Source organism: Accipiter gentilis, chromosome 9 (genome assembly GCF_929443795.1).
Source record: "Accipiter gentilis chromosome 9, bAccGen1.1, whole genome shotgun sequence".
NCBI lineage: Eukaryota > Metazoa > Chordata > Aves > Accipitriformes > Accipitridae > Astur > Astur gentilis.
Window position 1 is genome coordinate 37,264,043 of NC_064888.1, and position 15,470 is coordinate 37,279,512.

Here is a 15,470-nt window from a genome sequence, read left to right on the forward strand (position 1 = left end):
CGTTGAAGAAAGTGCTTTTCCCTCTGATAGAGTTCACTTGACTTCCTAGTTGAGTAACTTCTGTCCAGAAGTTCAGGCAGATGCTTCTTTGGGAAGAACTAGCTTGTATTGAATGATATCTACCAGTACATTGATCCTACAAGAGTAGAAACCACTTCCTGAACTCAGAACACTTAACATGGAAGGAAAGAAACAGCTCATACACACACAGATAGAAATGGATGAAGTACTACAGTGATATGATAAGGCTACCACTTATTTGGAAGTGCCATAATCAATCTGATACATCCCACTTCCCCCATGAACACCAGTGTAAGCTAAGAATAAGGAGAATCCTTTTCCTCAGATTGCCTTCTAAAACTGCTTTCACCTATATGACCAGTTTCAGTCATAATTGCTTTTCTTCTCAATATCAAGATATTGGGAACCTCATCAACCCTGCCCGTTCAGGACTCCAGCCTAGCACTCACCTTCCTTTCTTTAGTTTCTGGAAAGAGAACAGGGGTAATTGCAAACTCTTGTAATTGTAAACCATGTGATCTATCCATCAACCAGAAACAACAGTACACTGTTAATAGCTTTTCTTCTTTTGTTAGATTCAAAAGCAAGCTTGTTTTGGGCACTAAGCTGCCAATATCCAAAAAGAGAAGAGTGGCAGTTACTTGCAAATACTCACTGCCATTGAATTTTACCTACTGCAAGTACTGAAGTGGAGTTTCAGGAGCTGTTACTCATTTTCACCACTGAAGACAGTTAACATTCACAATAATTGCCATTCTTCTAGACACAAGAACAAAGAGGCAGGATATTTCCAGGGCACTGAGATTACATTCCCGGAAACCCAGGTCTAACCTACTAGAAGAGACAGTGGCTGCATAAGGAGAAAAAACACATACTTCTGAATTTTACTGCTTAAAGTCATCTCATGCAGAACTGCAGCAGGAACAAAGACAACATCCCTTCCCTCGTGACAAGGGGGTATTATCCACATCTTTTCCTCCCGCCATTTCTGAAGCTTCTTGTAAATAAGATGCTACATCTTTGCTTGTTACATTCAGTTAAGTAGTTCTGCACATAGCAACTTCTCCCAAGCCATTTAATACAGCTGTCTTATCAGCAAGAGCCAGCTTTGGCTTTGTAAGGAAAATGATCAGGTTATATTCACTTAGTTCAAATGTATCCACTTTGAAGAGCATTGACTTGGTAAGTATGTGTGAGTGTAAAAGTGTTTCACAAACACAACTGTGTTCATGGATCTGTGTATTATATTTTTTTTATGTATTTACTTTAAAAGCTCAGAAGTGCTCTAGATAGTAGAGCTTTTTTTTAAAAAAAAAAAAACATTTCCTCTCTAAAAAAAAAAAGGAACCAAATCAATGTTTGTGCAGGCAAAATTTATCCAAGTAAAGCTCACTTGGGCAATATTTCTTCTGTAAATAATGAATTCACAGCTTAATCACTCTATTTTCTGCAACTAAGTGCTCAGATAAGTGCTCCCACCACAGACACCATTGTACCAGGAGTTCATTTTGCATCTTCCTGCTTTCAACCACACAGCACAGAGACTAGGGCCGACTCAACCAGTGGGAGTTTGAGCAAGATCAAACACTAAGAAAGAGATCTGTGCTGCACCACTTTTCTGACATTTTTCTCTCCATCTTTTGAAGTGGAGCAAGAACTTTTTCTTAGATCAAATGAACCTGAAATGTACTTACAGTCCTTCCTGAGCACAACTTCAAATAGAAATGCCAGCTTCCAGGCTCTGATAGAATGACAAGATGCTACAAATAAAAACCCCTACGTATGAAAAATATAGCAACAAACTTCAAGAGCAAGAGCAGATATTATTCTTGTCCTCTGAGTCTAGATCATAAACTGATTAAACTGATTTTGTTGTTCATTTTTTAAAATAGAGGAAGGCATGCTGCTTCTCACTTAAGTGGCAGCTGCAGCATCTCTTTAAAAAACAGCCCCACGATTCCATTTCTCTATATGGACCACAATTTAATTGACTTTAATTTCCTAAGCATACCCACTCAAAACCTTATTTCCCACCCACCCCCCCCAAATACAAAAACACTTTTCTATTGAATCAAATTTATATCAAATATCAGAAAATGGTACCACATACTGACAATGACATCAGGAAATAAAGCAATTAACAAACACTGACTTATATCATATTTTCATAAAGCCCTTACACTTTCAAAAAATGAAGGTAGTATTCTTATGTATTACGGTCTGAATTTCAGCAAGTTAGAAAGAACAGCTGAGAATGGCAGAAAATTATACAACACTAGAACTTTTTCAGCACCTCTACAGCAATATATCATGTGCTATGTGTCTTCAGTTATTTCCCAGGAATCTGTTAGCAAGTTTAGAATTTTATTTAGGCATACTTTAACTCAATTTAAAGATCACATTATCCAAGATTTATCCAAGTCAGATCACAGTTAAGAGTTTAAACATGTCAGTATATATTGTCTTACTTAGGAGTAAGATGAAAGCTAAATAACTTAGTTTTAATAAACTGACGGTAAGACTGAAATGAAATGCAAGGAAGTGTCTTATTAAACAATAGCACCATATACAGCAACACAGTCGGTGACAACTTATTTTTATTTTTCAATGTTTTCTTTTAATTTTACTTCTGCAACTAACACAGAGCTGGGGAGAAGTATTTCAGATTTCACACACGCAACCACAGGTATTTTCCTTTCAATAGTTCATCTGCAATTTTTATTTGATTCTCATATTATCATCCACAGAAAAAGAATTACATAGCAACACACATCTGACGTTACTTACGTTCTAAAGATTTGACTGGTGTTACCTTTGCTGTCATTGAAAAAAAAAAACCAAAACCAAAAAAACCGCCCAAGCAGATGAACGTTTTCATTGCCTGAAAAATGCACACACTTAAAATTAAATGTATTCAATTTTAAGGCAATATCAGCTGAATTTTCCATGATCCCATTACAGCAATCATCTTACCAGGTTTCAGGATACCATTAAACCTCTTTGGCACAAAATAAAACATCAGGTCCATGGGTGGGCATTCCTCATTGTCCTGCTATTTCCAAGGTGATCTGATCTGCTACATGGCTAAAAGCATTTCTTAGGGAGACTTTTCCAGATGGCAAGAACAAGATGGCATCAGAGCCGATGGTCTCCCATCATTCTAGGGTACCAGGCTCCCTGACCTCAGGGTAGTCACCTTGTTCACCCACCCTTCTCCCAGGATGCCAGCTCACAGTGACCCTAAAAAACATAGCAAAGCTCTTTTCCCCCAGCCCTTCGCTGGAGATAAAAGGACATTACTACCCAGGCGAAATATACTCAACTCTAATCACCCATCATTTGGTCTCCATTTAGCATACAGATAGCGATTGCTTCAGAAAAAAAGAGGAGGGGAGCAGCTAGATGAAAAAAGAGACACCGAGTAGGGCTGGGTCACAGAAAGGAGTACACCAGGCTAGATACTGAACTCGGCACAGGGCACAGGAACTACCCAGTTGCACGAAGCACCTACAGTTGCAATTCTCCCAGCACACTGGTCAACTGCTCACCACTCTGCAAACTTTTCCAATCTGAACTCCAAGTCCCATTATCTCTGCCTTTGCTAATGGCCCTCTTGAGGAGCTAACCAGGTCAGAAGCAAGGTCCCCATGCTCACACAAGCACACACTGATGGTGGCACGTTGCAGGCAAACTCAGTGGCTCAAGACAGGAGCACTTAATGGGAAGCATATCACTTGAAATGCATTCTATTTGCATTAACCCATTAGCTTAACAGAGAAACTGCTGTCGGCATTATGCAGTTCACTAACTAGCAGGGACTACTTGAGTACATCATGACAATAACCCCAGCGGTATCACAATTCTTTGACCACACCACATTCTTAATGATACCGGTCAATATTTTGATAATGGAATTAAAGAATAACAACATAAGCAACAGGAGAATAAAGCATTTGTTATGCCATTGTCATAAGGGAAAATATATATTGGTTCCCCCAGATACTCAAGAAAACCGTGACTTCATACAGTCGTATTTTTGGAGGAGAAAAAAAAAAGTTGAAGTGTGCCACATTTCTTCACGTGGACGCCTTAAAAACTGAAGTTGTATTTAAGTTCATTAATCATTTCCCACTTTCTTCCTATTTGCTGTGGATTTCTGCAATGTCTGAAAGCACTATCATTTTCCAGAGTCCCACTGTAAGAAAAATTCAATAGGTTTACTTACGCATTAGGTTGTAAATGTGCTTTTCTGCAACATGTTCCGTAAACAGCTTTATAAGGTCATCTTTTAAGTCTCTGTTAAGCTTGGTTTCTATGTAAAATTTATTCTGGAAAATAAGACAGAATTTTTCAAGTTTGTTTCTCATAACAGCAAACAGTAAACTTACTTTTTCCCTAAAGAAAAATAAGTCAAAATTTTAAAGCTGTAGAATATTTGAGCTGTAAAGTGCTTCCTTGGTGACTGCATTTATAATAAATAGAACATTCCTGTACAACAAAAAAACATGTATTTAAAATTAAGAATGCACGTGGTACTATTGTTAACAAACCTTTTTACATACAGGCATGCATATGGGGGGGGGGGGGGGGTGTGTTCTATATCTAGAGTTATACCTCCATATCAATTGAGACTGGGGAGTCTGTAGAAAAAACACTTCATTTTAGAATCTTATAAACACTCTAACACCAGAACAGGGCTGGACATCATGTTTATAACAAAAGAAAACTTTTTTACCAATGTCTAAAAGCGATTAAGCCATTAAAATAGGTATGATACAATAATGAATCATCAGTACAGCTATCCACTTCTATGGTTCATCGATAACCTCAGAGGATAGCTACTCAGAATTAATCAATTGTGGAAATAAGTGATATATACAAATCTATACAAAACTGAACTACATTAAAATTTTTAGGATTCAATTATCTTGACCCACTCAGCATTAATAATAAATTCATCTCTTCAATCCTCAAAGGAAATTCTATTCATGAGTTCCTTGAGGGCCTTTATACCTAATATACTATTTGGTGCTATGCCTCAGTTCCCAGCCTGCAATTAATAGTAAGATTTCTTGTCTGTACTTTATTCATAGGTGGGTTTTAAATGCTGGAAAAAACCCAATTGTTTCAATATAAGTCTTCTATCGTTACAACACTAACATGAAAGTAGAACAACTGAATTCATCTGGACAACTTATGTAAAAGAGTTAAACAAATACTGTAATAGAAAAATTAACTTAATAAAAAAAACATACTGGAACACTTATCTGAGAGATTTACTAGAGGAAGGGATATCTTAAGGGAGAGAGGTTTTTCCACACTTTAAATCAAGATGTTCTCCTAATTGCTAAAGTATTTAACATAATTGGAACAAACCCTCAGAACACTATTAGAGCAATCTTTACATTTTTTCATGAAACCCATTCTCTTGGCCATTACCAAAACTATAGACATGCCGTAATAAACTGTCTATGCAGAAACCACTTAAATTTTCACAGCAAGCACTGAGTAGTAGTTATTTACCTTTAATGAAAACTGAACCTGTTCAAACAAGGGCAAAACGAGGGCTGAATACACGGTTTAGGTTTGTTGCAGTAATGGACAACAATCTTAAAAAGACTTTTTAAAAATTTAGTAGCTTCCTACCACCAGTTCCCTTCCTGAAGCTATCCTACCTGTAGAGGTTTTATCAAGGGCTACGACTCAGTTATTTCCCGCTCACCTGGGCCTGTTCTTCAAACAGAGATTGAGAGAAAGGCTCTGCAGACACAATAACCTGTCTTGTAAGAAACAGACTAACTTCATTTGTAAAATTTTTGGTCAATGGTGAATTGCCACTGCAACAGAAACTGAACAGCAACTGAAAATATATATCTTCTAGGAGGTGTTAAACTACACACCATGCTACAGTTTTTCATCAGACTTAACTTCCTAAACCATTTCCACCTTGAGCTTCCTGACCACATATTGCCATGTCCCCACTGGTGCAACACACAGGCATGACCAGAGCATCTCAGCACAAGTCTAGTGACCTGAATCAAACCTGACAATGTCAAACTACTGATTCTTATGAGCTGACAGATGAGATGCACCCGGCTAAGGAAATAACTTACTCAGTTCCCTTCCCAGCCTCTAGACCTTCTCGCATTAGAAGCGGCTGGCAGTGACATGTGCAAACTGTGATGCTTTCTTTTGTTTAAGAGCTGGAAAGCCTACACCTTAAGTTTCATAACTAGAAAAGCAACATCCCCCCCCCCCACCCCCCGCCCCGCATTTTCAAGAAGAGTTACAACACAATACTTATACATAGAACAACTGTAAAATACTCTTCACATTTGCTTACTTGGAGACACCTTTCCAAAAAGATGTTACACTTGCATGGATTTAAACAGTGAAAAAAAAAAAATCACCTAACATTAAGTACTTCATTTCCAATCCACAGTGCTGAAAGTAGATAGCAGAAGAGCTGTCACCTTCCCCATTCTTGTTAGTGGAAAACCAGGAAGATTTTCTGTGTAAGATGTCACTACCTAGGCTGTACCAGTATCTCTTGAAAAGTGTGTCAAGTCACCTAAAGGTCTAACTGGCAGGTAAAAGGTAAGCAGATAGCAATAAGTGAGAAAGTCAGATATGATAGAAGCATTTCTTCTACAAACCACCATATCATAAAGCAATCTGGCACACATTAAAACACATAATTGTGTTAATATTAAGAGGAAAGCAATAAATCCTTGAAAGAGAAAAAACAGTATATGAGTGCTTATCATCTCATCCACACATATATACTCACATACATTTGTGTATAGACACACACAAAATGCCCTCTAGCTGATAAGCAACGAAGTGCAATACTTCCCAGTAAGAATAGTAATATTTTAGAGGCAATGAAAAAATTCTTAACTATCCTAAAACCATGGTGCTCACAAATGCTAGGCTCATTTAATGCCACGAGATAACAGATTTTCAGCTACATCTCTAAGCATAATTAATAATTGAGAACCTATTAGAAAAAAGTATATCACCCAAATGCTGACTTTAAATTTTCTTGAAGTGGAAATACGATTTTTATTCCTTCACACATGGAGCATACTGTGATATGTACAATCTGTAAGCATCCAGAATAACCTCATTTAGATTTATAAAGCAAACAGTTATTCACTAGGAATTATTCTTAGGAATAAAGCACTGTGTGCTAAGCTGACTTCCAGTTTAATTTGCTTTATATGCAGTTACATCCCAGAACATTTGAAGAAACTTAAACCCACAGAATTTTGGAGGGACAAAAGTGCTCTGCATCTCCATGCTTTCTTGAAAAGTCCACTGTAGCAGCGTAAGACTGAAAAAATCCATCACCACGCAAAAAAAACCAACCACTAGTGCTCCTAGCAAGAGAAGGAAAAAGAAAACTCCCTCAATTGCAAAGTCAGCCCTCTCAACCACCACTCAAAATAAGCTTTGAAACACACCTTGTTCCCATACACAAGCAGGTTAAGAAAACACCTTTCCTGTATTCCCCACCATTCACACACAAGAAATGTGGTTTGGTACATCAGGAAAAAGAAGAAAAGTGCTGCTGTTGATATCAAAACACACAAGACTAAGCCTAAGGCAAAATACTATGCCTTTTTTGGCCACCAAGGGGCAAAACCATGTTACAGTTGCACAAAAAAACTCTAGGTTTTCCTCAGCTTCCTAGATTTTTAAATATTTAAATGCATATTAAAAGTCTTCCTAAGCAGTAACATAATTATCCTTTCAGAACAAAGTTTATCTGTGCAACTCAACAGCCTTGGAAACTCCTGATTAAAGCAATCACATCACTGCCAAAAAAGGAAAGCCCTGCCATCTCTGATAAAAAGGCAGAGTTCAACAACTTAGTCCTCTTCACTTAAAAATAGACTGAAAGTATCTATTAAAGTAACTGCAAAGCTGTAATTTATACCTAGCATAATTAGGCTTTTACCTCTTCCAATTGTTTTTTAATTGTATTTTCCTGCCTAAATAAAGGAAACTGCTGCTGCATGAGAGAAAACTTAATTAGATGCTACAATGTAAAATTGCAAGAGTAGCTGTACATAAAAGTACTTCCAAATGCACACAGAAAAAAAACTGAGGCAAACATTTTTTCATCCTGACTTCTCTAGAGATATTTTCCACATCATGCACAGCACTGATTAATAAATTATTTCAGAGAAAAAGTATGAGACTTAATTTGACATTAGCCTATAAAACCAGCTATATAGCTGAGCCAAATGAGCATTGCGTTTGGCAGCAAGAGAAACTAACACATAAGTCACTAACTCTACTCAAAGGGGACTTATAAGAAAGATGGGGAAAGGCTTTTTAGCAGGCCTGTTGCGATAGAACAAGGGGTAAGGGTTTTAAACTAAAAGAGAGTAAATCTAGACTAGATATAAGGAAGACATTTTTTACGACGAGGGTGGTGAAACACTGGCACAGGCTGCCCAGAGAGGTGGTCGATGCCCCATCCCTGGGAACATTCAAGGTCGGGTTGGACGGGGCTCTGAGCAACCTGATCTAGTCGAAGATGTCCCTGCTCATTGCAGGGGGGTTGGACTGGATGACCTTTAAATGTCCCTTCCAACCCAAACTGTTCTATGATTCTACGATAACTCTCAGGCCTAACTTTAATTAAGTCACTTAAATGAAAAGTGTTTGCATTAACAGAGTTTTACTGCCTGAAAAAATCACTAGTCATGCTTTAAAGAAGCTTCTCCTTTCAAACCATAGAGTACTTTCACTTTTCTTTGTTCTCAAATTTAAAAGTTACTATCTAACTACTCATTTTACAGGTCTGTTTATTACTCATTAACCATTTTTACTATGTTTAGATATCAGTTAGACTCAAACTCTAAAAAAAGAAACGATGGGATACAGAGCACTCCTCATTTAAGATACAAACACCACATCACAAAGAAAGATATGCAGATCTATTCAGCAATTATACCTTATCTGGTCATATAGGCAAAGCTTATAATACTAAAACCTGTCTGTTTATATGTCTATCATGAAATTTTTTCAACGTTAGTTACTGCAGTCTTAATTGTTAAGGATAGATTTGGACCTCTGTGATGGAAGAACCTCAGTGACAGAACGGAGCATTCAATAAAAGTACACACCTGAACAGCTTATCTCCACTTGTAAATGGATATTAAATTATGAGATTGCTTAAACATCTGTGTGCAATAAACAAGTGAAGCACACAAGTGAAAAAACAGTAGCATCTAAAAATATCTGAACGCAATAGGGGGGGGGAAGTCTCTTCCTAGTTTTTTCCCCAGCATTTTACGACAAGAACCAGGAGAAAAATAAAAAATCATCACCAGGAACACATCCCCTAGCTTACGAGTGAAGCTGTACCAACTGGATTTCATTCTGTATAAACTAGATAAAAGAGCAAATTTCAAGACATCCAGCTCAAGAAAGGCAAATTCTTCTTTTAATGCAACAAATCTGTACAGTAACACTATGCCGAAAGACTGTAGCAAGTTACCTGGTTTCAGATACATTCACTGAACCATAGGAGATCCTTCTATTGCTTCCCAAAGTCTGGGAAGCTACCAATGAGAATAATTTTAAAAAAGTGTTTGAGATTTATTTAATCTAAATCAGTTTAAATACTTTTTCCTTGTTAAAAAAGTTTCTTTCCCAACAAGTATTTCCTTTATTTTTATTTATTTATGATGCCAAGGCAAGGACAGTTTCTAGGAGAAGGACAAATTTCAAGCTTAAGTTATTCATTACCATAAAAAAAAGGAATAAAAGTCTTGGCACTTTGACAAAACCAATGCAAATTATAAACTTCTTCAAAGGTCTTCAAAGAAGACTTCATAATTTACAAAACTAGCACAACACACACTTATAGCCAATGGTATCTGAAACCTCTGCAAGTATGCCTGACAGTGCTATGAACATAAGCTTGTCTTCATCCAGTCAACCAATGCTCTACATTGCTTTATCAAGGGACACAGACATTTCCAAGAGACATTTCTTTCTGTCTTGTCTGAATTTGTGCAATTTAAAAGCAAGAAGCAATCATCTTTGTAACCTGCCCAAACTACCGAGCCAACATATAACAAGCCAATAAACTATATCTATTCAGAAAGATATAAATAATGACCTAACTATTTGGGACAGCTTTTTTGCAATCAAAATAAAAAACATTCCCCCACTCCCAGGAATGAAATATTAGGGTAGAAACCAACTGCAAACCTCCACATTTAAAAGCATGACTCCCCCTTCCTCTCCTCATACAACTTCATCAGTACTGTTATGCAGGTAGCAAAACCAGGCATGAATCATAAGTTCTACAAGTTAAAAATCATTACAGCTGCATTTTATTCTTTTCACTTTCAGTCAGCATCTTGTGTATGGACATACTTTATTTGAAAAGAATTTTCTAAAACTTACCATATATATGAAAAGAGGCACAATGCTCTGCAATGCTCCCATATACTGTCCAAGAGCTACGTTAAATCTTTCAATATAGAGATCTGGAGGGCTGGCCTGCAAGAAACCGTAAAAGTCAGGTTGCAATTTGAACAAGAGAAAGATCTGGAACAGCATGGGCTATGCTTTCATAGCAAACTCAAAAAACTACAAAGTATTTGATACACTAAGTCCACACAAAGCAAGCCACACATCATTCCAGAGTTTCTGCTATAACTCCCTCCAGCAAAAACAGTTTTCTTCAGTAACTGGTTTTTGCCTAGAACTATGTGTCAGTGCCCAGCAAAAGGTGTATTCAATAAGAAATACAGTATGCCTGTAACAAACTAACATTTAGCATATGCAAATCAAAACACTTATTGAAGACCAGACCTTCATTTTGAAAGAACTACCTGTCACGCCTAGAATCCATAACCAAATTTCAACAAGTGCTGCAGTGTGTGCTCCAACCTCCCTGGAAGCTTTTACTCCGAGACAGCAGGGTGGCATTAAGCTGCCGCTTTGCATCTGAGCTGGCAAGCAGCACATCCTCCAGCTCCAGGGAGCACTGTCCTTCACAGGAAACATTTTTAAGTTTTTGCTGGGTCACCTAAGGCAAGGCAAGTATTCAGGGCATAGAGCTGGAGGGACTGAGAAGCAACAGCTTCACATAGAGCTCCACATCTGGCGTCCTGCACTCCAGATCAGGCCCATGAAAATCTACTGCAGTGCTCCCAACACACAGCATTACCCTGTAGCCCCAAGCAAAAAACTTTGCTACACAAAACCTGAATGTGCCGACTTTATGATAGGCCTTGTAGAGCCCACAGTGACAGCCCTGCTATTCTCCATGTACAATACTATCTTTCCCAAAGGAGGAAATAAGGAAGCTAAAAAGATCTGCTCTGCAGCAAGCTAAGTTAAATTGAGAAGGGAACCAGAAAAATGGGAAGCACTAACCACTGTTTCTTTTATAAATATTTATTTGGAGGGATGCAGGGGAGCTGTGGTAGAGCATTCAGGAGTGCACTTACACAGACAGGGATGGAAGTGGAGCTGGGGTAACGTGTTCCTCCGCTATCCCCCTCTCCACCCCAACCTACCCGCATACAGTGCTCTGCTTCTGGCCCCACTCCTCCTGCCTGCCCTAGTATGGTCTTTTCAGACAGAGGTGGGCAGCTGCCTGAGTTTCTACTGTTCATATACATATACACAGCTATACACACCCAAGGACAAAGTGTCGCTTGCTAATGAGAAGCAAAACTTCTCTGCCCTTGCACCATTTTCCTCCCTGACAGCACCAAGACAGAAGAGGATAGAGAATGCAGCAGTGACTGGGACCTTGCAAGAAAACAAGCTCAAAGACTTTTCTAAAGCCAAAGCGTCTGTGGCATGAGAAAAAACTCAAGGCTAGCTGCACCTCAACCACCTTACTGGAACTTAAAGCTCTTATCTTTACAAAGCAGATTTTTCAGCCTTTTTATGGACATTCATCAGGGGCCCTAAGAGAACAGTTAAAATTTATGTTGACTTTTTGCTCTATTAAGTATTCTAAGTTTATTAAGTTTTTTTTCCTTTAAACTAGCTTCTTTTGCCTCCTTCCTTAATATGCTTAATGAACACGTGGGTAAATTTCACAGCAAACACCGATAGAGAGCAGACATTTCAGAAAGGAAAGCAAAACTGGCAAAGGAATAAAGAGTGTTATTCCATATGCTGTTGCCAAAGATTATGTATGGTTATTCCTCATTTTGATCATAAGCTTTTAATCTTAGTGCAGATGCAGTTCTCAGGGGTGGCCAAACAAATTTTAGTTCAAAATGCCAACAATGTATAAAAGCAACTATGAACTCCAAGGACTCCCTTTCATATATAGTTACATATATAATTTGTTGCAAATAACATGCAATGAAATCTGCATTTCTAAGCAGTATGTATTCCTGCTTCACTCCTTTTTAACCTCAACTTTAAATATGGTTACACTCTCCGATTCGTAAAAGCTTGGTATACAGCTTCCAAGATTAAAGAAAAAGGAAAATTCTACTTCAAAGAACGTCAGACAAAAGGAGACCATAGCCTGACACAGGGCACCACTCTTCTCTCACTAGCAGTTTGTACTTTTCATTAAAAACAAAAAAAACCCAGAGACAGAAGTTGTCTGGACAGTGTGTGATTTAATCCCATGAACAGACTCTAGGCAATGGTAGACAGCCAGTCTGCCAGCCTTTTTACAGGGGACATTAAGGATTTTTCCTCCACCGAAGATGAAAACTTTGCTTGCTCACCTAACAAAGCCTATGTCCCGTTAAGAGAGACATTTTAAGAGGGAACAACGACTGCACACCCAGCTGTCTCCTGAGAATAACCTCAAGAGTCCTTTAATGGAAGGATACCTGGAAGCTGTTCACCACCACCACCACCTTGCAACCAAGTGGAAAATAACTGCTCTAGATAAAGACAAACAAGCTAAGAAAAGTCCTGACAGCTTCAGGAGGAGCACTCACTAGTGTCAGGCAAGTATCGAGGCCTTGCTCTTAACTCCTGGAATGCAAAATCACAGTGTTAACTGCTTTAATAGCATGAGATGTTACCTTTCAGTTTTGTTCTTCTGATAGTGTTCCATGTCAAGCCTCAACAGTCAAGGAACTAACAGGAAAGCACATACTACCTGGCACTGCTTGTTAAAAAGCTTGACAATCAAACTCTCCTTGCTTGACTTGTAAACTAACAAAAAAACCAAGCCAAAGAGAAATCAATAATAGTTTTTTCACAGCTCATCTATGAATTATTGTAACCTGTGTGGGGAAAACAGAACCATCTGTTTTCCGTTCATTAGGGTGTTACTGTGTGGCTGCTCAAAACTGCTAGACTGAAATCAATTACCTCTTTGAGCATAGGAACTTTCTCCACATCTCTACATTGACATTAATAAGACAGTAACTGGAGTGGAACTAGCTTTATAGAAAGTACATGAATTTTACAAACTAAAAAGCAGTGCATGGCACCACATTCATGAGTAAATAGATCTTGCTAAGATTCTTCTATTAAATGGCCATCATTAGAGTGGAACTTGCATTTAAAATCTGTATTTATTCAGCTATAACTATTATCAAAAAGAAAGAAACTGCTTAGGCTGACATTTTTCACTCTCCGTTCTAGTCCAGAAAAGATAACACACACATTCAGCTGTTTTAATTACTGGGGGAGGGGTAGAATTAAGCATGGCATTTACTTCTTACAACACCCCACCCCCTCCCAATAAACATTAAGTCTTTAAATCCACTCCTATCTTACCTGAGGGATGTATTACGGAAGCTATCCAAAGAAAGAAGAATATACTGCTAGCATAAGGTTTTCCAGGAAAGAAGAAAATCCTTTGTTCCTTCACTCCCCATCCTGAATACTATCAAACTGACAATTCAGTTTTGGGGTTTTTCAGACACTTTATCTATACAGGGAGACAGCTTAAATCCTCTCCTACATTTGTTCTCATCTACCACTCAAAAGGTTAAGAACAGTTTTCCAGTAGCAACTATACAGTGCATCTGCAACTATACAGGAGCACTGAACGTTTGGTCAGGTTTGTCAAGTTTTGATGCAGTTGCATTTGCTTAACATCTTCAGCTTGGTCTTGAGTCGACTACTTCTTAGCATAAAATGCTATGGCTGCTGTTAAAACCTGATGTTAAAGACATCATTTAATCTACTTACACACCATAGCAGACATCTCAGCACCAGGAAAAATGAGAAGTACCAAGAAGACACATTTGAGAAAGGATGACATGTAAGACAGACATCTTCAACCAAAACAAGCAGTTAGAGACCAAGTATACTAAATCACCCTTCCCTTATTTGAAATCTAATACCTAGGCATTTCAATGAACTTGTGGGCAAGAAACTGTATACATGAAAAAGAAACTGTATACATGAAAACTGTATACATGTGGGGTTTTTCAGTTTGAAAACCAGTTTGAATATCATTCTTTAACTGAACATATGAATGAAACCAGAAGACATGCTGCTGGCTCAAGACAACTCAGAAATGGCTCACAAGAAAGAAACAGTGACAACAGTTCTTTGCTTGAGGAACACAAAGTTAATCTGTTTATGAATAGTTGTCTGGCACAATCAGCAATATATTCAGTAAAGCTTACATTCCTATGTAGAATAGAATTCCATTTTCCTGGGAACATGCTCACTGCCAAAATGCCAGCATACATGCTGCAGCATCTCTCCCATGCCTGCCAAGTGAAAAGGGAGACTGGCTATGACTACACAAATTAACCTGCTATTCATATAAGTGGTCTGAATCTTTTAAACCAGTGTTTGTTCTTTCTCAAGAAAACATTATTTGTTTACTTTGCCTTGCAGACTATTTATATGATGCCCAGGTCTACCTCACTAGACAAGAGCACTGTTAAAACTTTTTATAAAAAACAAGACATCAAGCCAAGTACAATTCATTCAAAGACTGACTGCGTCTTCCTATTCAAGTCTGCACTCAAAACCGTTCAAAGCTGTACAGCACCATGACATACTGTCGTATAATTGTTTAGAGCAGGGTAGCAGATGTGGGCCACGTTTCCATTTTCATTCTACACATTTGTAAAACAAAAAGACATTGTACCTAAGGACCACAAAAACTTTGTTTAATAGTAAGAGATCTTCAGAAACTCTTCCATCTAGTAAATATATATTCATTTGTGCTGTATTTACTTACATCTTTCTGTAATTATATCAGGGTCTGCAGTGCCCAGTGTACTGTGGCAAGGGACTAAAAATGACTGCAGGAATATAAGCCTTTTCAACAAGCTGCAGGCAAGGATGTTTCTTTCAGGTTAGCTTGCTCATGACAATGTCATTTTTAATGGCAATTCTGGCAATATAGTGACCCCTACTTCTACCTCAAGTCAAAAGCCATCTTTTTGATGTCCACACATGAAGATGCACACATTTCTAACACTTCTGGTTTCTGCTGTCTGAGTTCTAATACTGATCAT

The 15,470-nt window shown here is 38.0% G+C and overlaps 1 protein-coding gene across 2 annotated transcripts in view; it reads right to left on the reverse strand.

The window, feature by feature from the left end:
* The window catches only part of CACUL1 (CDK2 associated cullin domain 1), a 51,530-nt gene that overhangs the window by 18,932 nt on the left and 17,128 nt on the right, over positions 1 to 15,470 (reverse strand). Inside the window, exons 4-5 of one of the 2 annotated variants that reach the window (XM_049810207.1) lie at positions 10,453 to 10,548; positions 4,247 to 4,349 (exon numbers count right to left, since the gene is read on the reverse strand). In XM_049810207.1, coding sequence (XP_049666164.1) covers positions 4,247 to 4,349; positions 10,453 to 10,548 — 199 coding nt within the window. The remainder of the gene's footprint in view (positions 1 to 4,246; positions 4,350 to 10,452; positions 10,549 to 15,470) is intronic. The other variant, XM_049810208.1, reaches the window with a different exon arrangement.